Source organism: Acomys russatus, chromosome 23, assembly GCF_903995435.1.
Source record: "Acomys russatus chromosome 23, mAcoRus1.1, whole genome shotgun sequence".
NCBI classification, from domain to species: domain Eukaryota; kingdom Metazoa; phylum Chordata; class Mammalia; order Rodentia; family Muridae; genus Acomys; species Acomys russatus.
This window is the reverse complement of record NC_067159.1, coordinates 9020804-9045602: the sequence shown is the minus strand read 5'-3', so window position 1 is coordinate 9045602 and position 24799 is coordinate 9020804. Positions and strand designations below refer to the sequence as shown.

Genomic DNA, 24799 nt, shown 5'->3' with positions numbered 1-24799 from the left:
ATTCTAACTACCCCCCACAGCCCCCAGTGAGCGCACTGCCATGCCTCCAGACCAAGCTACCCCCAGTGAGTACACTGCCATACCTCCAGACCAAGCTAAAAGGTACCTGTTTTATCCTCAGGAGAAGACAGCATGGGATCTGCTTCCTCTACATCTAAACCCACAATCCGTGAGTTGGGGACAGAAATCCTTTCCTTTGCTGTTTACTATGGTAAAAGGAGGAATTGTGTTGCAAGGCCCATGGGGGACACTGCTGGCTAGAGCATTTCTGAGCTAGAAGAACTCAAGGGAATCAGAAAGACCTGACCAGCCCTCTGAGCTGAGTAGATCAGCTGGTAGTTTATGAAAATCTGGTTCATTTTTCTTCTTTTTCCATTCCTTGTGGATTAGGCACTGGAAAACACACACACACACACACACACACACACACACACACACACACACGTACCTGAGGTCAGAGGAACAACATCACCCCCAGGGCTTCCCACTAAACTTCTGCTTCTTTAGTTTGAATGGCATCCCAAATCCAGCTCTACTTCTCAGCTTAAAGGCCTCCGTCCCATGGAGTGTATCTCGGTGGTAGAGGGCTTGCTCTGGTATACAGAAGGTTCTGGGTTCACTTGCCCAGGGCTGGCAAAAGGAGTCACTGTTCTCCCCTGTGCAGAGTTATAGGCAATTTGCAAGCCCCCATGGGTAGTGGTAGTGCTTGGGGTGTTATCCTAGAGGGGTGGCAGGAGGTCAGAGACACTGATCCCACCTCCAAATTGATACCTTCCATGTTCCCTGCAGGCAAAACCTCCACAGAAGCACCAGTGACCAGCTCTGCGCCCATTTCCTTCGGGACCAAGTAAAGGAACACATTTTATCCAGGCCATGTGGCATTGGGGGTTTCGCTGACCATTTTATCTTGCCCTTAGGAAGGAGCAATCTGAGTGGGAGAAGAGACCAGAAACCTTGAAAGAACTCAGTGTTGGCTCTTAGCAGTCCAGTTGTGTGTTCTGTTCTGTTTTGTTTGCAGGGTATATATCACAGTGTAGCCCAGGCTGGCTTCCAACTTGCCAGAATCTTCTTGTCTCAGTTTCTCGGGTGCTAGGTTACAAGCGTATGAACTCAGCATTGCCTAAGATTTGAGAGATCATCAATCCTCTAAACGTACAGTGTTGAGGTGGGGAGTATTGGAGACAGGACTGAGGGAAAGGCTCAAATGCCTCTGGAACCCAGAAGCAAAATGTCCCTTCCCAAGCAGTGGTGGGAGCAAGTCCATCAGGCAGTGGAAAAGCCTAAGTAAGAATCACACCAAAAGGAAGTTAAGCTTGGCTTCCCTCCCCCTGCCCCCCCCACAGAGGCTTCAAGACGCCCCCTGCCAGCGGTTCATCTCCTCCCTTTCTTTGTAAAAACAGCAAGGAACATTTAATCTTGGCCTTTTTTGCTGGGGTTCTGCTGACATTGCTACTTGTGGCCTGTATCTTCATCATCATCAAGAGCTGTAGAAAATGTAAGTTTAAGATGAGCCTTCCCTCGCAGTCACCAAGAACAACATGAGCAATGAGTTCCTGGGGAAGTGGGGAGAGGTCTGCTCAGTGCACTTTCCTCACAGATCCACCACAAGGCCCTTCCCTGCTCTTCCCTGCTGCTTTACACACACACTTACACACATACACCACATACACACCAAGCACACATACACATACACACACCACACACACACCACACACATACACCACACACACATACACCACATACACACCAAACACACACACATACACACACCACACACATACACCACACACATACACCTCACACACATACACCACATACACACCAAACACACACACATACACACACCACACACATACACCACACACATACACCACACACACACCAAACACACACACATACACGCACCAAGCCCCCATACATACATACCACACACACACGCCACACACACCCTTACCCATTAACCTTCACCCAAAGTTGAGGGAGAGAGAGGCTCCCCACTCCTCCAGAACCCCCAGTGAAAAGACAACATTCTTCTTTCTGGTGTCTGCTGCAGGTAACTCCAGGGCCCACACCCAGGACCCTCACTCAGAACCTCCCACCAAGGTAAGACCATGCTGTTGTTTTAGGGCTTCAAGAGGGAATTGAGTATGATAAAGGTGGCATACCAAATTACTTGAGGGGAGTTGGTTTATTTTCTGTCTTCTCTATCCTGGATTACTGACTGGAATGTTGGTGCCACTTTCTGGACTCTTTGGGTCCACGCTTAGGGAAAATTTCAGGTCACTTTTAAAGAGACACCTTTTACTATGAATTAAATTCACTGTTTCTCCTCTTTCTCCTCAAAAGCTTTCATCTATATCAAAGGAATCACTTACCTATGCCAGCATGACTTTCAAGTCCTCGAACGAAAGCAGCAGTGACTTGACTAAAAACCATCCCACAGCCTTGGATCCCACTGTCTATTCTCAGATTAAAGTGGCAGACCCATAACTGCCTTTCCAACAAAGAGAATGCAGCGCCCCAACTCAGGTCCACCGACAGACGCATTGCTTTCTGGTTTTGCTGTTTTCTATAAACTTCAGGCCACAGCCTATGTGAAACTGCAGTCAGAGTGCTTTAGGCTTGATCTAGCAGTGTTGCCATCCGTCATAAATGACCAATGGCTAGTAATTTTTTCACCTCCCAACTGGCAGCAACAGCCCCTTGAGGCCTCACCTTCAAGCTGTCCAAAGGGGGACAGTGCTCAGATAAACTCACTGATGATAACCAGGGAGGAGCCAACTCTAACAAACAGTTCAAATAATGGTAGACCCGCCTCCAGTCTTAGCCCCTTCTTCATCGGTGATCACTCTGTCCTGTTATCTTCTCCAGAAGTCAAGACCAAAATTCTAACCCAACACAAAGGTCACGTTGTATAAAACACTGGTAAAATGTGAGTTTTTATCCCCTTTGTATGGCATTAGAGATTTGTGTGACAACCTTGGCTGAGAGCCAAAGGTAAAGATTAAACATGCTAATTTACAAAGGGTCAACCATATAATCATATAAACTGCTCTATTTTAAAAAATCACTAAGATTTTTCAATCCCAGCACTTCGGAGGCAGAGGCAGGAAGATCTCTGAGTTCAAGGCCAGCTTGGTCTACGGAATGAGTTCCAGGACAGCCAAACCTACACAGAGAAACCCTGTTTAGAAAAACAAGCAAACAAACAAAAGAATTTAACAATTAATATAATTAAATACTGTGGTCAGATTTGCCAGCACCCAGTTTTCACTCATGTGGAATGCAGTTAACCCTTGGAGTCTACTGGGAAAGACTGGGACTGATCAGGAGCAGATAGAGAGCTCTGTGTGTGTGTGTGTGTGTGTGTGTGTGTGTGTGTGTGTGTGTGTGTGTGTGTGTTTGTGTGTGTGTGTGTCTGTGTGTGTGTGTTTGTGTGTGTGTTTGTGTGTGTGTGTTTGTGTGTGTGTCAGTGTGTGTGTGTGTTTGTGTGTGTGTCTGTGTGTGTGTCTGTGTGTGTGTGACTGAAAATATGAGACAGGCTACAAGGAAGCATGCTGGTATGACAGCCAGACCCTTGGACTTTCCCTTGGGCTGCTAAGGGTCTTGGAATTTCCTCCCTATAGAAAGAAATCAGGGTGGAGCCTGAACTATGCTCATCAAAGAGTCTGCAAGAGTCCTAATCTAACCTGACACGATACATACAGAACTCAATCAACACCCGATCTGCACTCCAACCCTCTTCAGACCAGGGCACCACATACGGATTGAGGCTGAGGCTGGGCCTACATCCCACTAGAAGGGACCAACCATGATATATCAAACAGTGGGCTTCTGGGACTAGGGAAATGGCTCCATCAGGGAAGGGCTTGCCTTGAAGAAACAAGAACCTGACTTTGGTCCTCAGGACCCATGGGAAAATGTAGAGCGTGGTAGGGCATTCTTGTAACCATAATGCTGAAGAGATGGAGTCAAGAGGATCCCTGGGTCTCATTGGTCAGCTCGCTTAGCTTAATCATCAAGCTCCGGGCCATGGAGAGACCCTGTTTCATAATACAAGATGGGCAGCTCTTGAGGAATGACATCTGAGGTTATCCTCCAGCCTCCTCGTGTACAAGAACACACACGAATGTGCACTTCCTCCACGGAACAGCAGGCTTCTTCGGAGGGCAGCAAAGGCAGTGAGAAAACAGGAAGACACCATGTGGGGGAGGGTTGCAAGTTACATGGGAACACATGGGGCAGTGCTCATCTTATACCCATGACAATATAACCCTGTTCGCTGGGTTTCTTAATTTGAAAACATGGGTCACTTGTTATCCCTTGGTTATTCATTGGTCAGAAGTAGCCAAACTGTCTGGTGGCAGTTTCCCATTGAGGATGTGCTTTGAGGTCCACAGTCTTTTCACCAAGAGAATAATGAGAACCACAGACTCAATCTGTTTCCTATTTTTAGGTAAAATATTTAATACCAATTCAGAAATGCATTGGAATATTATGCTTTTTAGGAACATACTTTTCTAGTGATGATAACCTAGCAGAAGTCAGTCATAGCTGCGGGCTCTATCAACAGTATTCAGATATTTATTGGCTGATAAATAAAATACAAGTCATTTCCCCTTGTCCTAGATTCTGTATCTCTTCTTCACTAATCTAGTCTAATGCATGAGAGCTAAGGTCTCATGCATAAGGTCTGAAGATATTCATTGGCAGCCTTGCTTGGTATGGTCTAGCAAAGCTCTTCTCAGCGCCACTGTCGTCACCTTGCCACTAAAGATTGCTGCAAGGTCAGACAGTCTTTTAGAAATCCTGAAAGGTCAGAATCAGTCTCTGAGATGCAGGCCAGTCGTCATGGAGAGCCTGCTGTAATGACATCACTTTATTTAGGAGGTAAATGAAAGAAATCTTCAGTCACACGCGTTCAGTTTGAGCCATTTCCTTGGGTCAGGACATATAGAAAGGATTTCGAATTGTTGCCTACTTTGTTGGGAAATAGAAAAGGAACATTGAATCAGGGATTCTTGCCTGAGTGTTTGTCAGCAAACAGCCACAAACTTCACTTTTCTGAGCCCATTTTCCTCTCTTCTAAATTGAAGATTATATTCCCGTGCTCCCCATGGATTTTTCCCCCAAACAAACCTAAGTACCCCCAACCTCCCCGGTCCCCACAGCTTCTAGACAGCAAAGTTAAGGAATGCAGTGGAAGCCACTCCTAACACCCGTGGGCTACCTGGGAATAAACATCCATTTGGGTTGGTTTTTTTAAGTGGGGTGTGTGTGTGTGTGTGTGTGTGTGTGTGTGTGTGTGTGTGTGTGTGTGTGTTGGACACATGAGTGCTTCCACAGCATGCATGTGGAAGTCAGAGGACAATTTGACTGGTTCTCTTTCTGACGTCAGAGTCCTGGGGATTAAACTCAGGTCATCAGGATTGGTGGGTGGTAAGTACCTCTACCTACTGAGCCATCTTCCTGGCCCTCAAAACACCAATGTTTGTTTTCAGGGCTGTGATTTGATGTCATCACTGGAAGACTTGTCAGTCAGCTGTGGGAAAGCTTGGTACCTAGGGCTTGCTGTCCTTTCCCACCGATATGACATAATGAAGTAATGATGTAAATGCATTTGAACTCTAGCGCCCAAGAATGACGAAACTAGAAGGGACTTTAATTCAGGCTGCTAATTTTGCCCAATTATGAGGGAACAGTCCATGGCTAACACAGGTTGCTGGCTCCTGGCTAAAGAGAACAGCATTAGATTCTATTGTCCCATAGTCTATAGTATTGCATCGCCTTCACAAATTTTACTTGTCAAGCTATGTGTTTGTGTGTGGTTGCTTCTATCCCTCCACCACACGACACCACACCACTTTGTTATTTATTTTTGAGACAAGAGTCTCACTGTGTGGTATAGGCAGATCTAGAACTCACTGGGTAGTCCAAGCTGGCCTTGAACTTGAGATTCTTCTGCCTGGTTTCTGGGTGTACCACGGCTGCCCAGCTATTTTCCTATTTTGCATCATAAGCGCCATGAAGACATGCTATTTATATTGCTTGTCTTTGTGACCTCAGAAACTACCGTGTTTCTAGTTTCAAAATGAAGGATGCATGGGCAGGTAGGTGGGTCATGGGTGAATGGATGGATAGAAAATCCAGTGGAGTATAAGAACAGAGCATTCAGCATAGATAAAGAAACTGGCTTGGGAAAGAAAAATTTTGCCAGGATCATTTGTTAAAGAAGTGATGATAAGTTTCTGAAAGAGATATACCCTACAATTGTATCCTAGAGGGCCAAGAACCAGACATGCCCTGAAGGGTGCTGTTTTGTACACAGCCCTCACCTCAGCTGTTCCCAACGCTTTTAAATGCCAAAAAGTCAAGGATGCTGTGGGAGCCATTCCTTTACCTTACAGAGCTTGCTCTGCATCTTCATGAGACCCAAACCTCACAGGAGCAGCCCCAGACCTTGTAATCTCACCTTAACATCTCAGCTCCTCCTTGAACTGGCCTTTTGTGTGTCACTAGCAGGTCTGGTGATAGTGGTGGCCTTCTGTTTTAAGGTTTTTGTTTGTTTGTTTGTTTTATCTTAATTATTATTTCTCTGAAATGTTGTTTTTCTATTGTTTCTAAACCCAGAGGGACTGGGATCCATTTTGTAATTATGCCTACAGTCTCTTCATTGTCCAAGGTGTTTCTATGGTTTCTGATCATAAAAATACAAAAGCAATCAGCATTGCCTTGATTGAACAGGTGTTCACAGTGCTCTTTCAACTGTACAAATTCTTCAGAGCTTAGCAGAATCACCATGTGGTGACCTAGAGAACTTTCCAGATGGTAGGACCTACCAGCATCCCAGGCAAAGACAGACAGTTACCGCCCTCTCTCTATGAGAGGGGAGAGCTAAAGACAGGGTTCTGAGGGGGGTGAGAACTCAGCACTGAAGAATTAAGGAGGGAACTTACCAAGTGTATGGAGACCACAGACGGAGTTTGGCTTGCTTGGGGGTTTCTAGTGACACTTTTGCCAGTAACTACCCAAGGGAAAACAGAGACACAAAGCTAAGGGCTGAGGTGTCTGGGTTGGGCCCACCTGTCCCACACAGACCCCTTGTAAAAGGAGACCTTTCTACAGCTGCTGGCCCAGCTGGGAGTGGTTACAGAAGTTCCATCATTTGACAAGTCAGGCAGTAAGGCCACTAAGCTGTTACCCAAAGCTTGTGTGCTGGGGAGGTGAGTGGCCCTACAGATAAGGAACCCAAGTATGCTTAACTTCAGCTTCCCTCCTTCCCTATCTGCACCTTCCTCCATTTAAGACCCCAGTGTTCCTTCCATCACCTCTCATAATGCCTTTGTCACTATGGGAGTGGGGGTGGGAATTACACCCTCTTCAGACTATGGGCTCGCCAGCTGCCTTGGTACTTCAGTGACTAGGCAATGACAGGAGTGTCACATTCACTCATGTGAAACATACTCCTTGACCTCCCCACCCCTCCCCTAACTCCAGGCTACTTACCTCCTCTAGTCCTTTGGCTCCTCCTTCCCCTGGACAAATGACTGGTTATAAAGATGATTCCCAACCCGGTAATCAGTATGCAAATGATCAGAATGGACATTCTAGTAGAAACCACATCAGATATCAGGTCTCTTGAAAGGAAACTCATCTTGGCTTTCTTCTCATGCCACTCCCAGCCCAGCCCCAGTATCTCCTGACAGCTACGTTCTGTGAGAGTGACCCTGTTCCTTGGCCTGAAGAGGGTTTGAACAAGCTGGGCCAACGTTCCTTTCCTCAGTGGGAAACAACAATCTTCTGCCATTCCTTTGAATAGGGGAGAATGAAACGGAAAACTATACATGGATATTGCTGCTGAGGCAAAAAAGAAAAGAGGGAAAGAGCGAGAGGGAAAAAGAGAAGAAATACAGGCTGGGATGGCACTCAATTGGTAGAGCGCCTGTGAACTACCTCTGCTAGCAGACACCTGCGATCCCATTGTTCAAGAGGAGGTAACAGGGCATCAGAAGTCTGTGGTCAACCCTCAGCTACACAGAATCAGAACCCGTGGCCACTTAGGAACTTGGGAGGAAACTTTTTCAGATCCTGTCTCAAAACAAAAGAGAGATATCTCAGAAGTTAGGAGCACTTGCTGCTCTTATGGAGGACCTGGGTTCAGTTCCTAGCACCCACGTAGTAGCTCATAACTATCTTTAGTTCCAGTTCCAGAGGATCAGAGTCCCTTCTCTTGACTCCACAGGCACAAGGCACAAACATGGTGCATGCTCAAGCACACAGACACACACATGTGCATGTATGCAAAAGAGCCAGCATCAACATTTATATAAAGTAAAAATAAATCAAACTTTTTAAAAGGACAAAATAGACCAAGGGAAGCGTGACATAGGAAGATAAGGAAGCAAGCACACATGAGAGTGCCAGATAAAAACAGAGATGGAGGTGGAGAGAAAGTCCTGATGTAACTCCCGAGAGTTTGTGGTGCCTGCACCCTTGTCTGCATTGCAGACACTTCTCTCCCCTTAGGGTAATGTCTCTTTTAAAGTAACTAGATGCAGGCAGGCAGTGGTGGTGCACGCCTTTAATCCCAGCACTCAGGAGGCAGAGGCAGGCGGATCGCTGTGAGTTCGAGGCCAGCCTGGTCTACAAAGCGAGTCCAGGACAGTCAAGGCTACACAGAGAATCCCTGCCCCAAAAAAACCAAAATAATAGTAATAGTAATAGTAGTAGTAGTAGTAATAATAATAATAATAATAATAATAATAATAATAATGTATCTAGACGCTATTTTTGGCTGCTTTCAAACAAAAAGTTTTGGTCTTTCTTTCTTTCTTTCTTTCTTTTTTTTTTTTTTTTTTTTTTAAAGAAACCAACCCATTACCATGAAGATATTGAGGCAGAGAAACAATAAACAGCTAAAATGTAGAAAGTGTAACCCAGTCACATTGTGTTATGGTTCACTCCATCCGAGGCATGAGAGTGCACGCCCGTGTGCACGCGAGCGCGCGCGCGCAGACACACAAACACACACACACACACACACACACGCCCAGCCACCTCCTCAGATCCCAACTCACCTGTAGCCCTCTCCCTTTTGGAAAGCTTTTGAAGCTCTACAGCTCCGGGTCCTGTTGCCTGAAGGGTCTGAATCAGAAAGGAATTGCTGAGAATAAAGTTCTAGAAGAAGAGCCCTTCCTTTGGTTCCAGCTGCATCCACTGTCTTTCTTTTGCTTTCCAGAGACTAGTGCTTTGATGGCCTTGTGTGTGAAATAATGACAGCACTGACTGCTGTATAAATGTACCTTGGACAGGGGAAAAGGCTGAGGAGACAAGTAGGGGTCGAAATCCAGCCCATAGTGCACCTGCTAAGCCATGCACCTTGCCACTGGGGCCTCTGCACCCAGAGGAAGGGACATCTTTTCCAGATGTGTGCATACTAGAAGCAGTTTGTGATTAGAATCCCAGGCTGGGTCATTCCCAAGAGAAGGAAAAAAAAAAAAAAAAAGTCTTGATGTACCAAATAGCCAGTCCCATCTTTAGGAAATGGATCAAATCGATAGCATAGCTCCTTCTGATAGGTACCAACAACCCATTGGGGGAGGGGGGGAGGGGAGGAAGATGGCACATCTGCCCACACTGCTTCCTCTGTGGTTCTTTAAAGAAGCAGCTCTGGCTAAGACACCACTCTTCCTGAGATTAAAATTCCAGAAATGCTATAACAAGCAGAGATGCATGGGACACACAGCCAGTGTGGATGCTACCCACTGGGTGGGACGCTTGCCAAATCAGCTACCAGTAGATTAAACACGAGCAGCTCTGCCCAGCTCCAGAACTGGAGAGGTATGGTGGGTGTGAGGTTTCTCTCATGTCCTTCCAGTGTGTTTTCCTGCTGTCATTGGGTTCCAGACAGTGATAGGAAAACACATTGCTTCTCTATATGGGAACAATGTGAGAACAGTGAGTGTCTTCCTCAACTCTCTGCCTCAAAGACAGGCTTACAGGTGCTAAAGAGTTTTCCAACCTCCAGAGGAGGCACCTATGAACATCAGGAGATCCCAAGAGTTAGTTAGAGCTGAAAGTCACGGTTACTTGGCTTATGTAAGACTTTCGTGCCCTCTGGTTCCAGTCTTTCCCAGTAGCCTCCGAGGATTAACCGCATTTGGCAATATTGACCACAATATTTAATTATATTAATTATTAAATTCTTTGTTTGCTTGCTTGTTTTTCTAGACAGGGTTTCTCTGTGTAGGTTTGGCTGTCCTGGAACTCATTCTGTGTAGACCAGGCTGGCCTTGAACTCAGAGATCTGCCTGCCTGTGTTTCCCAAGTACTGGGACTAAAGGCATGCCCCACCAACTGCCTGGCTAATTATTAAATTATTTAAGATGCCTGGGTCTGTTTTTGCAGCTTCAGTCACTTAAGAGGCCAATCTCCAGGGTTCTAGACCTGCAAGGCTGGACTTTCACAACACCCCCAAGGCCTTGTCCATGAGTTCAAACATCTCACTCCTAGGAGACCTTGCAGCCTCTTCCGAGTTCTGTGAGCTAGGCTGCTGTGAGGAAAGGGAAGTTACACGCACTATGAAGTTCTGCCTAACTTTCAGCCCCATCATTCTTCGTGGGCTCGAGAGAGCAGATTACCTCAAGAGGAACTTGAGTTGGTGACCACTACCCTCAGTAAGGTTTTTGTTTGTTTTGTACTTCGTCTGGTTTTGGTTTTGTGTTTGTTTTGAGACTCACTTTATAGCCTTGGCTGTCTTGGAACTCACTATATAGACCAGGTTAGCCTGGAACTCCCAGAGATCCACCTGCCTCTGCCTTCTTCTAAGTGTTGGTATTCAAAGTGTACACTACCAGACTTGGACCCTTCAGTGAGTTTCTACCACCTCAACAAACACCCAATTACCCTTCAGACATCCCTTGCCAGTCTCTTTACCAGTTGAAAAGCCATCGGCGTGGTGGCCTTCTCTTTTGTCAGTCACGATGAGCTGTGTAAAATCCATGTCATCTCGGGCAAAGTCCCGCTGGATCCCACACCAGTACCAGCCTGTGTCTTCCTTGACCAGGCAGGATACAGTGATGATGAGTTGGCTTCCTGTGTCCCTCAGGGCCACACGGCTGGTGCTGTTAGGGGTGAAGGCCATAATATGGCACGAGTCCCTGAAATAGCCCCGGCACCAGTACTTGGTGTGGTCCTTGTAGTGGGCGTCATAGTTACAGGTAGCAGAAGCTGTATCCAGCTCAACGCCTGACGTCACCTTTTCGTCCATGACCATGGCATCTGTGAACACACAAATACATGCACGTGCACATGCGCGTGCGCGCGCGCGCACACACACACACACACACACACAGAGTTCATTATTCTTGGAAACACTGAATCTCCTGGGCCCAAGAGTCTAGTAGTTGGGTTTTGTCTATTTGGGTATTTGGGTTTGGTCGCTATTGTGGACTGAGTTGTATGTCATTTGTGTGTTTGAAACACTAATCCCTATATAGAATGTGATGTGACTTCTTTTGGACACAAGACCTTTGGAGAAATCTTTTCTCCAAGCCTTAGAATGTGTGAAATGTGGACATAAGGATCCTTGAAGGGCTTGAAGTTTGCCTTGCCATCTAGCCCCTTAGCTCTGCCTCTTGCTCTCTACCTTACCTTGGCAGCCACTGAAGGGAAGTGAAAGGTTAGGAGGCTTGTTCTGGTTGCCGAGGACTGAGACTAAAGGGACTCATGGTTTAAGAGCTGAGAAGTTGCGATACAAGAACAGTGTAGGTGCAGGCATCTTTTTGTTTGTTTTTGTTTGTTTGTTTCGAGACATCTCTCTCTATGTACTCCTGGCTGTCCTGGATCTCTCTCTGTAGACCAGGTGGCCTCCTGAGTGCTGAGATTAAAGGCCCACACCTCCGCTGCCCAGCTTCAGTGTCGGCATCTATATTATGTCAGGATATTGCATAATGAGGAAGTCACACATGCAACTTCCAGCTTCACCATGGCTTGGAAAATATCTACTCGAAGAGGAGAGATGGGACAGCAGAGCCCATCACTCTCAGTGGTCCAAGTGTGTGTTGGGGGAGCCTTACTCCCAGAGGCTGCTTCCAGGGTGTCTCACGGGAGGCAACACACCCATATAAGTCAAAATTCATGTCCCAAGTGTCAGTTACTTCACATCACACCCAAACAAGAAGATCTTGTGATCCTCCTAGGCAAGGATGCTGACTCATAGAGAGCTTCAATGAGTCTTAAGAGAGCATGACCCAGCTTGGGGGCAAGTCCAGTTTCTGAGTACCATCTTTGGTGCCAGGCTTAGGCAGAAAGGAGGTAAGCATGCCTGCCTATGTCTGTGCAAGCACGTGAGTGAAGAAAGAAGGGGGCGAGGAGAATGGGGACATTGGAAAATAACCCTGCAGAGGCCGAGTTTTAGCAAAGGGTCTCAAGTTTCACACAACTCCCTTAGCAGAGGTAAGAACCTAGGACCTGTTCACATGCCATATTTTCACCTCTTCTTTTCCTCCCATCCAGCCGCTGAGGGGCTTTAGACTGCCTCACCAAGCAGGAACTTTTACATAGCTTGTGGCTTAGAGGGCGGAGGTGTTCCTCACCAACGTCTTACCTGAAAAGAGAGCCACGGACAGCAGAACCAAGAGCTCCATGGTGGCTGGACTGATAGGGAGGATCTCAGGAGCCCTGTTTGAGGGAAACGCATGGTTGAATTTAAGGTGGTTTTATCCAGCAAAGGATGACCCTGAATTCCTCAGCCTCCTTCTCTCATTTCTGAGGTGGCGGAATTACAGTGTGTGGCATCTCTGGGCAACTCTGTTTTGTAGCCAATATTGACAGAGATAAGGACTGCATTTTTTTTTTTTTTTAAATCAGTATTTTAAGCTGGGCACAGTGGCGCGTCTTTAATCCCAGCACTTGGGAGGCAGAGGCAGGCGGATCGCTGTGAGTTCGAGGCCAGCCTGGTCTACAAAGTGAGTCTAGGACAGCCAAGGGCTAACACAGAGAAACCATCTTGTGGGGGCGGGGAGGGGGGAAGGTGGTTTTACCCTATGCAAAGAGAACCACCAGTTATTCTGAGCAATGCGGCTATACAGGGCATCAGGGCTGTGTCCTGTGCAAGGGGGACTCATCAGAGGGGTATCATTCGTGAAGGAAATGCTGTCTTTGCAGCAACTGTGAAAATCTCAGCTCCAAAGCACCAAGAGAACCCCCTTGTTGATTAAATCCACCTGACATACACACTTTATAGACGCACAGAAGTCACATACACGTCACCATCGCTTCATATGAGCAACTGCACCCTCCCCCTCTCTTGCTATGTGTTAAAAGAGGCTGTCTCTCTTGTCCCCGCCCCCTACCCCCATCATTCTCAGAGGCCCAGTTCCTATTCAGATGGGAGAAATCCCAGGGGAAAAAAAAATCCTTAAGTAACTTAAGTCCCAAACTGCAGTGAAGACGTAAGGAGTGTGGTTTGGGGTGGGACATCTGGCTGTCTGAAGCACATATGCCTGCAAGCTACAGTACATGAGCGTAGCTGTCAGCACCAGCTGCTGGAGGGTCCAGCTTCTAGAAAGCTTTCCTGAATAGAGCGGGGATGCATCAAGAGGAACTTTTCATGCTGCAGCAGCTGCAGCTTCTCCTGATTCCTGATAGATGCACATGTTCTGACCGCTAGCTTTGAAAGTCCGAATTCTTGAACCACCTCAAGTTCTGGAATATAAACTGGGTGCTCTTTCTTATAGCCTACAGCCAGCTAGCACTTCCCTTCGTGGGCCAGGTGTAGATTGCTTTTCCGCATTGTGCAATAACAGCCTTTCTTGGGAAAGGGGGTACCTTCCGCTAGTTCACAGGAAATCAGCACAAGCCCCTGTGCCAAGCTTGCAGTGTGGTGGGGTCTTACGTACACTATCTGCTCCTCATTTCTCTTCTCTCTTTCAACCAGCAAAATGTGTGGACAAAAAAAAAAAAAAAAAAAAAAAAAAAAAAAAGACTAGAAAGAAGAATCTGTATATTTAATTAGGCTGAGTGAGATACAGTGCCTAGATAGTTGATGCTCTTAATTGTTCATCTCGTTTTAGGTATGTTAATGGTATCGTGACAGCCTGTTCTAATTAGCCTCCCTGTTGCTATGGTGAAAATACTGACCAAAAGGTGCTTGGGAAAGGAGAGGTTTATTTCAGCTTTCAGAGTAGAGTCTGCCTTTAAGGGGAGCTGGGGCGGAGCTAAAGCAGAGACTATGTAGGAATGCTGTTTACTGGTCTTCCCTCCCTGGCTTGCTCAGCTGCCTTTCTTATACAGTCCAGGCCCACCTGCCCAGGTATATAACACCACCCATAGTCCGGGCCCATCTACACCAGTTAGCAACCAAGAAAACACCCTCAAAGACATGCCAACAGGACGGTTTGATGGAAATAATTGAAACTCCCTGTTCTCAGATATGTCAAGTTGACAAAAACTGAGAGCAGCCATGTATACCACGTTTCTCTCTCTCTCCTCCTCCTCCTCCTTCTCCTCCTCCTCCTCCTCCTCCTCCTTCTTCTTCTTCTTCTTCTTCTTCTTCTCTCTCTCTCTCTCTCTCTCTCTCTCTCTCTCTCTCTCTCTCTCTCTCTCTCTCTCTCACAACTTTATTCAAAGACTTGGGGGAACGGTTGGATAATCCCACGTTGTCTGCTCTCCTTCGCAGGGCAGATCTTAGCGATCCCTCCGTCGCTCTACCACACGTCTTCTGACACACCCGCCTTTATGTAGCCTCTCTGAAGGTGAATCAGGGATGGCCCTGATGATAAACAAAATTTAGTAGAGGTATGATGCGTTTCTTTCAAAGGCGGTACAACTTCCACCCCAGTCTTTTCTTCTGCTACCTTGGGGATGTTGGCCATCATCTTATGAGGACTCAAACGGGCAATGGGAGACTCACATGAAAAGGAAACAGCTTGCCAATACTACCCTGTCGTTCATGCCACAGTCACCTTGGTAGCGGCTATGACCCAACTTTCAGATGTCCTACCCAGCACTCTTAGGAAAGGTTATGACTATGAACCATCCAAAAATCGTGCTCCTGAACTTCTGACCCGTACAGACTGGAAGGAGACAATAAAGGTTTACTGTTACCCAAAAAATGAAAATACTGACTTTATTTTATTTTATTTTATTTGACTTTTCAAGACAGGGTTTCTTTGTGTATCCTTGGCTGTCCTAGACTCACTTTGTAGACCAGGCTGGCCTCAAACTAACAGAGCCACCTGTCTCTGCCCTCCCCCCCCACCCCCAGTGCTGGGATTAAAGGCATGCACCACCACATCTAGCTTAAAATACTTTTTTTTTTTTTAATGCAGACTTTATCTCTGTCAATATTGGCTACAAAACAGAGTTGCCCAGAGATGCCACACACTGTAATTCCACCACCTCAGAAATGGGAGCAGGAGGCTGAGGAGTTCAAGGTCACCCTTTGCTGGATACCAAGTTCAAAGCCAGCCTGAACTATAGGAGGGTCTGTCTCAAGCTGAAAAATCAAATAAACAAACAAACGAGAAGACAAGGATATGATGATGCCTGCAGTCAGTGTTAGCTGGACTGTTCACTCTGTTCCTCTCTCTTAAGGATAGGCTTTATCTTTAGATTCAGAGAAGAAAAAATACATGGGTCACTGAGAATAAACCCAGAAATACTTTTTAGAACATCTTTTATAAAGGTTTATAGAAGAAATAATTTGATATAAAAAAATTTAAGATAACAAGGGCAGAGTTAAGTGGATCTGGTCATAAGTGAAACAAGAAAGATCATAAATCAATAAGTACTAGACCAGTCTTTATCATAGGCACTCCACTTTATGACTTTTAATTTTGACCAAATAAAAAGCAACACAAGAGGCCATCAAGATGGCTTAGTGAGTATAGGTGCCTGCCACACAAGCCTGCGAGCCTGAGTGTGATCCTGGAACCCACACGGTAAATCGAGAGAACCACATCCACAAAGCTGTCCTCTGACCAGCACTTGTGCTGTCACGGCTATTACGCATGTCCTCCCACACATACACGCATACACAATAATAACTTTTGTTAAGAAAAAAGAGGACTCTGGCATGAATGTTATTAGTCCCTTTTATAAGTGAGGAGAGCAGACAGTAGTTTAAGTAAGTGGGTCCAAGGTCACAGAGTCAATAGAACTAGTGTGATCTGATGTGAAATCTAGCAGGGTTGGAAAATAACAGCAATGAAAATCCCTTTCCATCACATTATGTCACACACACACACACACACATACACACATACATGCACAAACACAGAGACATGCAGTCACACACACACATGCACAAACACACATACACAAATACATACACACTCACATACATACTCAATCACACACACTCATACACGTACATATACACACATACACAAGCACACACACTCACAAACACACACAAGTACACAACACACTCACACACATGCCACAAACCTACACAAACACACACAGCCATAATACTACAGAACTGTAGAGCACTTTAGAGTTTACAAAGAGAAACTGTCAACTGAGTAAGCCATGCTTCTTGCTCCTGTGCTACCTAGTTATGGTGGTTAGAGGCAGTATTTTTTTTTTTTTTCTACCAGAAAACATGCCTGGAAAGTATGCATGTGGACGACGATATCAGCATAGGATTCTGATTCACAGCCACTGATCTGCAACACACAGTACACCAGCCAGCAGACAGTGGGATCTTTAGGGAGTCATGTTATCTCCGGCAACAGTCTCTGGAAGTCAAACAAGAGCCCTGCTCACAACTACCCTCAGGTCGCCAGAGCTTGTCTAGTAAGTGGTAGCATCCTCGGTTTTTGTTCTCATTGCAGCTTAGGGCCAATCAGATGTGTTCCTTGTTCTGTAGCATCCGAAGGGCCAAGTGCCACGCCCTCCAACAAGGGCACAGCTCAAACCTCTTCTTGTTTTCTCTTCTGCTTCAAAATAATTACTGGGCTGAAATGGCTCCAGCACCTTGGGCTCCTACGTTGTCAAATTGAAAATCAACTCTGTATACACTATAGAATCACTGTTAACCCTTAACCCTTAAACCTTAACCCAGTAAGCCACCGCCAAAGGCAATTGACCAACTGCCAAGATAACCCTCTAGCAGCAGACTTACTACCTTAGCCAATCAATGCATTCTGTCGTACTTCCACCAAGACGTTGTAAAAAGCCTCTCTACCTATCCGTTCCCTGCAACATGGAGCCACTTGCAGTCTGAGGATGCTCTGTTCATGAAATCCTTCAATGCTCAAGACAAACTAACATTTCAGTGTGTTTTACTAACTTGGTCTTTTATTGGAGGGACGGGCGCTCTTGTGTAGTCTGGTCGCTCACTCTCCTGCCTCAGCCCGCAGAGTACCTCTAGCTGCAAATGTGCACCACCACATCTCTCTAAGTTTCTCTTAAACACTGCTATTCAGCCTCCTGCTCTCCTGCTTGCCTGATCTGGGCCAAGTGTTAGAGGTGGTAGCTCATGCCTGTAAGCCTGGTACTGGGAAGGCTAAGGCAGGAGGATTACCCATGGGTTCTAATGGTTGTTTAGGCTAGATAGTGAACTCCAGTCCAATCTGAGTGATAGACTGAAACATACCTCCCCGCCCCCAAACACACACACACACACACACACACACACAAATACACACTCACAAAATATTATAAAAATGGAGGAGGAGAAATAGTTTTTTGCTGATTCTTGGTAGGCTAGTCTCTATTTCCAGTTGATTTTTTTTTTTTAAATCAAAGTAGTAAACCCATGTGTCCAGCACCTATGTTTGTTCAGTGTCTTCATATGGAAGAAAAGGAAGCCATCCCTGGATTTGTTTGGGTGTCTCTGTACATTTTCCCTTTAGAGAAAAGGCCAGAGTTAGCTTTCCTTCAGGGCTGAAAGTGTACTGGCCAGAGGCAGGCCTCCTGGGAAGATCCCTAACATGCTAATCTCTAACCCTTTGGTTCACCTTTTTTTTTTTTTTTTTTTTTACTTCCTGGTAAAAGGGCATTTTTCACATGCTGTGCTTCAGTTTCTTCTGAGCCTGGAGTTTCAGCTTCTTCCTATCGCAAAGAGATTCTCACTTGACAAGAATGAACCACCCAGTTCCCAGAAAGCCACCAGCGACAGTCAGAGGGGCAAGGAAAAAAAGTAAAAGTACTTCTCAAGCCGGGCATGGTAGTGCACACCTTTAATCCCAGCACTTGGGGAGGCAGAGGAAGGCAGATCGCTGTGAGTGCGAGGTCAGCCAAGACTACACAGAGAAACCCTGTCTTGAAAAACCAGAAGGGGAAAAAAAAAAAAAAAAAAAAACTTCTCAGAACCTCTTAGCCATGGTCTGAGGACACCTACAGGCCCAGCCCAGATTGCTTTTCTGACTGAGGGGTGGGGGTGGGGGTGGTCTTCACTTAAATCAAGTCTCTGGAAAGGGGAAACTGAGCATTGCTATGACAATGAGGCTAGAGACTGTAAGTTAAGAGGCACAGTGCAAAAAGTACCAGGAAAGCAAGACCCTACATCACTTCCCCTCACTATCCAGCCAACAGGGCAGGGGTTGTGACACCCCAGAGCAAACCCAGGGCCTCTTCCTGGTGGTGCAGGTGAACTAAACCAGCGATGCACCAAGGAGAAGCCCTGAGTTCTTGCTGCTTCTGGGGTGACAGGATGAGAAATGAGGAGCCTCTGCTGGAATTGTTAACAAGAGGAATTAGGTGAGCGGGCTCTGGCATAGGATGAGGCTTCGGACACGCTTCAGAGGAGCTAATGTCACTTTTAGATCCCCACTTCCCTTTACTTACTTGGAACTTGTCTTGACGGTCTCATCAAGTCAGTACTTTATCTCGGGGGTGAGAGCCCATGGGGAGCTTAGGCAGGAAAAGACAGAGGTGGCAATGTGGATGTCTGGACCTGCAGGGCTCCAGCCATGTGACTGACACTGCCCAGTATCTATCCCGATTAGCTAGAGGACAGCAATAGGGAATAAGGGAAAAGCCTCTGCGATGGTCAGTCTTCTTTCTGTTTCCTCCTGTACCACTCTCCTTCTGTCACAATCTCACTATGCAGCCCTGGTAGCCCAGTACTTGCTACGTAGACAGGGATAGCCCTGCATTCACAGGGTTCTTCTCCCCGACAGTATTGGGAATAAAGGTGTGTCCACCATGAACACATACAGTGTTCAACATCTGCTTTCTGGTTGCCTCACACTCACACCATTATGCCTCACCCACCATGACAGATTGTACCCTCACACTGAGATAAAAATAATTCTAGAACCCATTTCACAGAATTTCAGAAACAAAGGGCACTTAAAATCTCAGTGCCTAGAGAAAGATTGACATGCTCAGGAGAGAGTTTAATCCATAGCAAACCACAGACAGACAGACAGACACACACACACACACACACACACACACACACACACACACACAAAACTTCACACTATGGTCTATGCTTGGGAGAGAGTTTAATCCGTAGCAAACCACAGACACACACACACACACACACACACACACACACACAAAGCTGCACACTATGGTCTATGCTCAGGAGAGAGTTTAATCCATAGCAAACCACACACACACACACACACATAGACAAAGCTGCACACTATGATCTATGCTCATAATCATATCCCTGGGGAGACTGAGATAGGCAGATACCCCGGCCTTGATGGCCTAGACTAATTGTTGAGCCCAAGGCCAGTAAAAGAATCATTTTTTGTTTTGTTTGTTTGTTTTTTAAGAGAACAGTACCTAAGGAAAAGAGATGTCTGAGTTTGTCCTCTGGTTTCCACATTCAAAATTCATGTACACACTACCCATACCCTCCACCATACACACATGCACATGGGCAACTTCTCACTTAGGAACATGTGCACACACAAATCCAGGAAATGATAGTAGGTAGCTTTTTGCCTTATACTGAGTAGCAGAGTTATAACAGGCACTTAAAAGATGGCTTTTGCTAAAAAGCACTGCTTCTTCATCCGAATTCACAAAATAACTAGGAGCTCAGTGAAAGCCTGGCATCCCTGCCTGCATTGTTTGGTCTGTATCTTTTGGGCAATCTGATTGTCTGCATATAGAGCATGTTAATTACTCAACGAGTAGGTGGGTGGTTTGGATTAGAAATGGTCCCCCATAGGGGGGACATTTAAACACTTGGTCCTCAGCTGGTGGCGCTGTTTTTCAGAGGTTGTAGAAAGATGCACCCTTGCTGAGAGAAGTGCAACGTTGAGGGTAGACTTTGGGGGTTTAAGGCTTTTTTTGCGCTCCTTCCAGCTCACTCTCTCTGCTTCCTGCTTCCGGTTGAGATGTGACCGCTCAGCTTCCAGCTTGTGCCACCATGCCTGCCTGTTGGTGCCACGCCCACTTTCAATCATCATGGCCTCTTATCCCTCTGGAACTAGAAGCCCAAATAAACTCTTTCTTCTACAAGTTGTCTTGATCGTGATATTTTGTTACAGCAACAGATACAGATACAACTGCGATTTTAAACAGATACTAGCTCATTCCTCTATCCTGGCTGGAGCCACATAGCTAAGAAGGAATATCTAAGCGTCAGGGTAAATGCCGTGTTCCAGACTTACACAGCACACCTAAAGATCTCCTGTAGCTGGGCAGCAGAGGCAGCAGTACATGCTTTTAACCCCAGCACTCAGGAGGCAGAGGCAGGCGGATCTCTATGAATCTGAGGCCAGCCTGGTCTATAGAACAAGTTCTGGGGCAGCCAAGGCTACACAGAGAAACCCTGTCTCAAAACAAACAAATAAACAAACAAAAAAGATCTCCCGTTGTCCAGTTGTCCTATAGCCTTGGATTCCAAGAACATCACAATCTTTCATTACAGACACACACACTCCCAGAGGACAATCAAGTACAATGGGTCCCCAAGAGAGGCTAGTCATGAGCAATGGTGAGGCCAAACCTTAGAACAGGGGTGATTGTGTTCCAGGGAGCAAGCAGAATGAATGCCAAGAGCAGCCCAACTGTGTCTCCAAGCCCCAAGCTATCCCAGCAGAGAGCTACACGACAGTTGGCCAACATCTTTTATTTGCTCAAATACACTCACACAGGTGAATTTAGCAACTTAAACCCTCTTTAAATTCAGCTCTCTCCTTCTGTTCCCAACATCCTAAGGAATCTTTCAAAGCAGGTTCTGTGCACATTCAGGCCAGCTAGAGTCTTTCCTTGGTTAGATGAGACTCCCTCAGGATTTCAGACGCTCCTTGTGTCTGGGAAGGGAAAACAGTCCGTGATAATCAGTAATACGTTGACTGGGTACACAGAATTGGGTTAGAGAAGCTCAAGAAAATAAGTGAAGCAGGGGAGGGGGGAGGGAGGCAGGGAGGGAGGGAGTGGGAGCTGTATGGCAACCAGCCAGATCATTCCACGGCAGTGGACGGAAGCAAGAATGTCCGACAGGTCCTGCAGTGTTTGTTGGTGCTAAACGTGAGGGTTGATGAGATGGCTCTTTATCTGTCCTGGTAACTACTCAGTAGTCTGTTCAATATTTGAGTCCAAAGAATCTGAGGTCTGGCAGACCCTACAAGCTTTGAGGATCAAAAAGTAGGTTTCCTTGAACTTTTTTATTTTGCAGGCATAGACAATAGGATTCATCATGGAGTTCGCATGGGACAACAGGATGACCAGGCACATCACAGTGTCCGATATCTTAACTTGAAAGTAGAGAGCAAAGTTGATGATGGACAAGGGCAACCAGCACAAAGCAAACAAGAAGAGAACCAGAAACAGGGACTTAGCTGTCTTGAACTCGCGTCCATAAAACGCACGTGTCTCCCTGAAGCCAGACAGGTTTTGACAGAGTTTGTTGCGGATGACGTAGAAGATGTCCAGATAGATGACGCACATGAGAATGAGGGGAATGAGGATCCAGGTGACGAAACTGAAGAAGGCCATGTAATCCAGACAGACGACTTGACGGAAATTGCACGAAAGGGTGGTAAGATTTTGAGGGTGCCCTGAGGTCACTTTTTTATTCCAGCCAAACATGGGGGTTAGTCCCACCAGGAAGGACACTAGCCAACAAAGGCCCAGAGATAGCCATATTCTTCTTTGAGTAGTGACCGTCCTATATCTGTTTGAACAGGGAAAAAAATGGTGAGTTCACAACAGGAAATGACTGGTTGGGAGAAAGTGAGAAAGAGAAAGTAAGATTTCCCAATTCCCTAATCTGCTGAGAGATGAAACAGCCTTACTGTAAGGTGACTCTGCTAGGTATGAAGACAAAATGAGAATTAGAGGAAAATACAGAAGCTCCTCTGGAACATTACAAATGAAAACAAAACAAAACAAAACAAAAAACCCAAGAATTTAGAATGATCCACAGTAAGTTTCCAAGAATCAGGTGCCTACATGGTTCCACTCAACCATGGCTCCAAGAATTGCTTTTTAGATTTATTTAATTTTATGCACATGAATGTTTTTGTTTGAATGTATGTCTGTATACCGTGTGTGTGCCTGGTGCCCAGGGAAGTCAGAAGAAAACACTGGATCTCCTGGAACTAGCATTATGAACAGTGCTGGGAATGGAATCTGAGTCCTCTGCAGGAGTAACAAATGCTTTCATCTACTGAGCCATCATCACTCCAGCCCTCCCCTGTCTTGCTATGTAAGAGTTACCTAAGTCCTGGGAGCCCCAAACCTATGAGAACCTCCTCAAAGCCTGCTCATGTGTTCTGCTCTGCATTGTTTTGGTTGGCTACTGTACAGGAGCTCAGAGGGCACACTACACCTCCACACTACTCTCTGCTCCCTGTGCCCCTTTCACAGGGGCATCTGTTCTGGTGTCTGAGTTAACCAATCAAAACCTTGTTAAGGTTACATTGAAGTGTTTCAGAGCTCTTAATACTTTCATCCTGGGCAGTCATTATTTCTCCTTGCACAATGCTTCTTAAATAGACTAAAAGAGACTACAAAAGAAACTAAGACTTGACCAAACCTCACAGCTAACTAGAGATATTCTATGACAATCTCTATTCTATTGATGGCAGTGGCGTAGCTGCCATTTACAGAGCACAGACTCTGTAGCAGGACTCTTCTGATAACTTCACTATTATTAACTTTATTTACTTAACCTTATAAAGGTAAAATTATTATCTTCATTTAATAGGCCTCAAAAAAGTGTAAGCAGCATTAGGTTGTGAACAGAAGGCAGAAGTGGTGATAGAATTACAACTCTGCAGAGGTCAGCCACGTTCAGATGATCGGGACCACTCGGAGAAGTGGAGACTGAGGCAGGGAAAGCTAACGAACTTGCCCAATGTCAGTCAGATCACAAGATCAGGGAAAGGAAGGTAGACTTGTTTTCATCTACAGCTTGTTTGTAGTTTCCTAAAATGCTGTTTCCCAGGAAAAAACAGAAGGAATCAGGGAATGTGGTTTCTCATTGGCTGGCTGTTCTCTTTGCATGGTCACTGGAAAGGATGCTACCATTTTGCACACCAAAGAATATTTGTCTCAGGAGGGTTTTACATTTAATTTATTAAAAAAAAAAAAAAAGAGGAAAAAGACAGCATGCATTCTGAGAATCCTTTTTCAGCCTCAGGACAGACTCAGACAGAAGCTACAGAAGCCAGGTTGAGATCTAAGCCACATCTGCAAAGCCACATGTCTTTCTGCTTATCTCTTCTTCTAAAACAAGAAATCCTCTCTAATATGTCTCTATCAGTTTTGAAAACCTGAAGTCGGATTTTAAAACACTAAAAGATACATCACGTTTTCATCATCTTTGTCTACCCTGGACAGGAAGTGGACCACCATGGTCAGTGGGGAAGGGCTGGGGGGTCCCCTACTTCCTACTCCCACGTGTCAGCTCTTCGTGTCTAATCTTCCCAAACCATAGGGTGCAAAAATGTTTCGCTGGCCCTTTTAAAGTTCAAGGACCGCTTCCGGCTCATTCCTATTGAAAGTATCTAAAAGCAAAGTTCATAGAGCTCTGCTTTCCAGTCACCAATTTAACTGCTGATACCGGCTCCCCATCCCCATCCTGCTTCTTCAAGCGGATTACCTGACTGTCAGCTTGACTCGCAGGTATCGGTCTACAGCAATGGCCAGCAAGGACATGATGGAGGCGTGGGTGAAGATCAGAAGCACACAGGACATGAAAAGGCAGGCATAGAAGTGCATCTCCACCTCCAGGCTGATAACAATCGCCAACGGGATGACCAGCACCCCGACAGCAATGTCAGCCAGTGCTAGGGAGACGATGAAATAGAAGGTGGTTGTCCTCAGACTGGGGTTCAGTTTGACCACCCAGATGACCAGCATGTTGCCCACTACAGCACAGAGACCAATGACAACCTCCACAGTGATGTAGGTGATATGCGACCACAGCTCGGTGGTGGAATTGTTGGGTTTCATGCTGTCCTGGTGAAGCTTCAGGCAGTAGTTTGTGGTGTGGTTTTTCAGCAGGATGCGTACGGGCCAGTGGACCTACCTCTTGCCAGACATCTGCCTAGAAGTTCTAAAGCAGCAACAGTCGAGAACTCGCAACTTGATCATTCCTTAGAGACTCTTCTCAGGAGGGGCCCTTTCCAGGATCAGCAAGTTCAGCCACTTATATCCCTGGCCTCCCAGGAACCTGGAGGCCACAGCTTTATGCAGCTGAGAGTGCTGCTGGTCCCCAGACAGACACAGTCAAGGCTTCTGCCTCCCTCTGTCCCCCAGAAAGATCTTCAAGCTCCATCAAGATAAGCAGGCCTCTTTAGGGTGTTTGAAGAAGTGAGACAGTCCAAGAGGAAGTACAGGAGCAGGAGCCCCCAGAATAAAAGGATGTGAA

General features: G+C 46.1%; 2 protein-coding genes across 3 annotated transcripts; one reads left to right on the top strand and one right to left on the bottom strand.

The window, feature by feature from the left end:
• Window positions 1-559: 559 nt before the first annotated feature.
• C23H1orf162 (chromosome 23 C1orf162 homolog) lies at window positions 560-2493 on the top strand. Its single transcript, XM_051165856.1, has 4 exons — window positions 560-847; window positions 1344-1495; window positions 2054-2103; window positions 2347-2493. The coding sequence occupies exons 1-4, from the start codon at window positions 690-692 to the stop codon at window positions 2488-2490; spliced, it is 504 nt and encodes a 167-aa protein (XP_051021813.1). The 5' UTR covers window positions 560-689; the 3' UTR covers window positions 2491-2493.
• Window positions 2494-6851: 4358 nt separating this feature from the next.
• Window positions 6852-24521, bottom strand: Adora3 (adenosine A3 receptor). Of its 2 annotated transcripts, XM_051165847.1 has the most exons (6): window positions 24029-24521; window positions 12608-12681; window positions 10936-11280; window positions 9078-9144; window positions 7507-7607; window positions 6852-7024 (listed from the first exon to the last, which is right to left on the bottom strand). In XM_051165847.1, exons 1-6 carry the CDS (start codon window positions 24379-24381, stop codon window positions 6879-6881), a joined length of 1086 nt encoding a protein of 361 aa, XP_051021804.1. In that variant the 5' UTR covers window positions 24382-24521; the 3' UTR covers window positions 6852-6878. The 2 variants fall into 2 exon arrangements, with proteins under 2 accessions (XP_051021804.1, XP_051021803.1); XM_051165846.1 differs by lacking the exons at window positions 6852-7024; window positions 7507-7607; window positions 9078-9144; window positions 10936-11280; window positions 12608-12681 and adding an exon at window positions 21432-22096.
• Between the last annotated feature and the right edge of the window lie 278 nt (window positions 24522-24799).

Coding starts and splice junctions, on each gene's coding strand:
- Adora3 (XM_051165847.1), bottom strand. CDS start 24,381: ATGAAACCCAACAATTCCACCACCGAGCTGTGGTCGCATATCACCTAC. Junction 9,145..10,935: donor CGCCGATGGCTTTTCAACTG/GTAAAGAGACTG, acceptor TTTCTGATTCAG/ACCCTTCAGGCAACAGGACC. Junction 7,608..9,077: donor CAAAAGGGAGAGGGCTACAG/GTGAGTTGGGAT, acceptor GGTTTCTACTAG/AATGTCCATTCTGATCATTT.
- C23H1orf162 (XM_051165856.1), top strand. CDS start 690: ATGGGTAGTGGTAGTGCTTGGGGTGTTATCCTAGAGGGGTGGCAGGAG. Junction 848..1,343: donor CCCATTTCCTTCGGGACCAA/GTAAAGGAACAC, acceptor CCCCCCCCACAG/AGGCTTCAAGACGCCCCCTG. Junction 2,104..2,346: donor ACTCAGAACCTCCCACCAAG/GTAAGACCATGC, acceptor TCTCCTCAAAAG/CTTTCATCTATATCAAAGGA.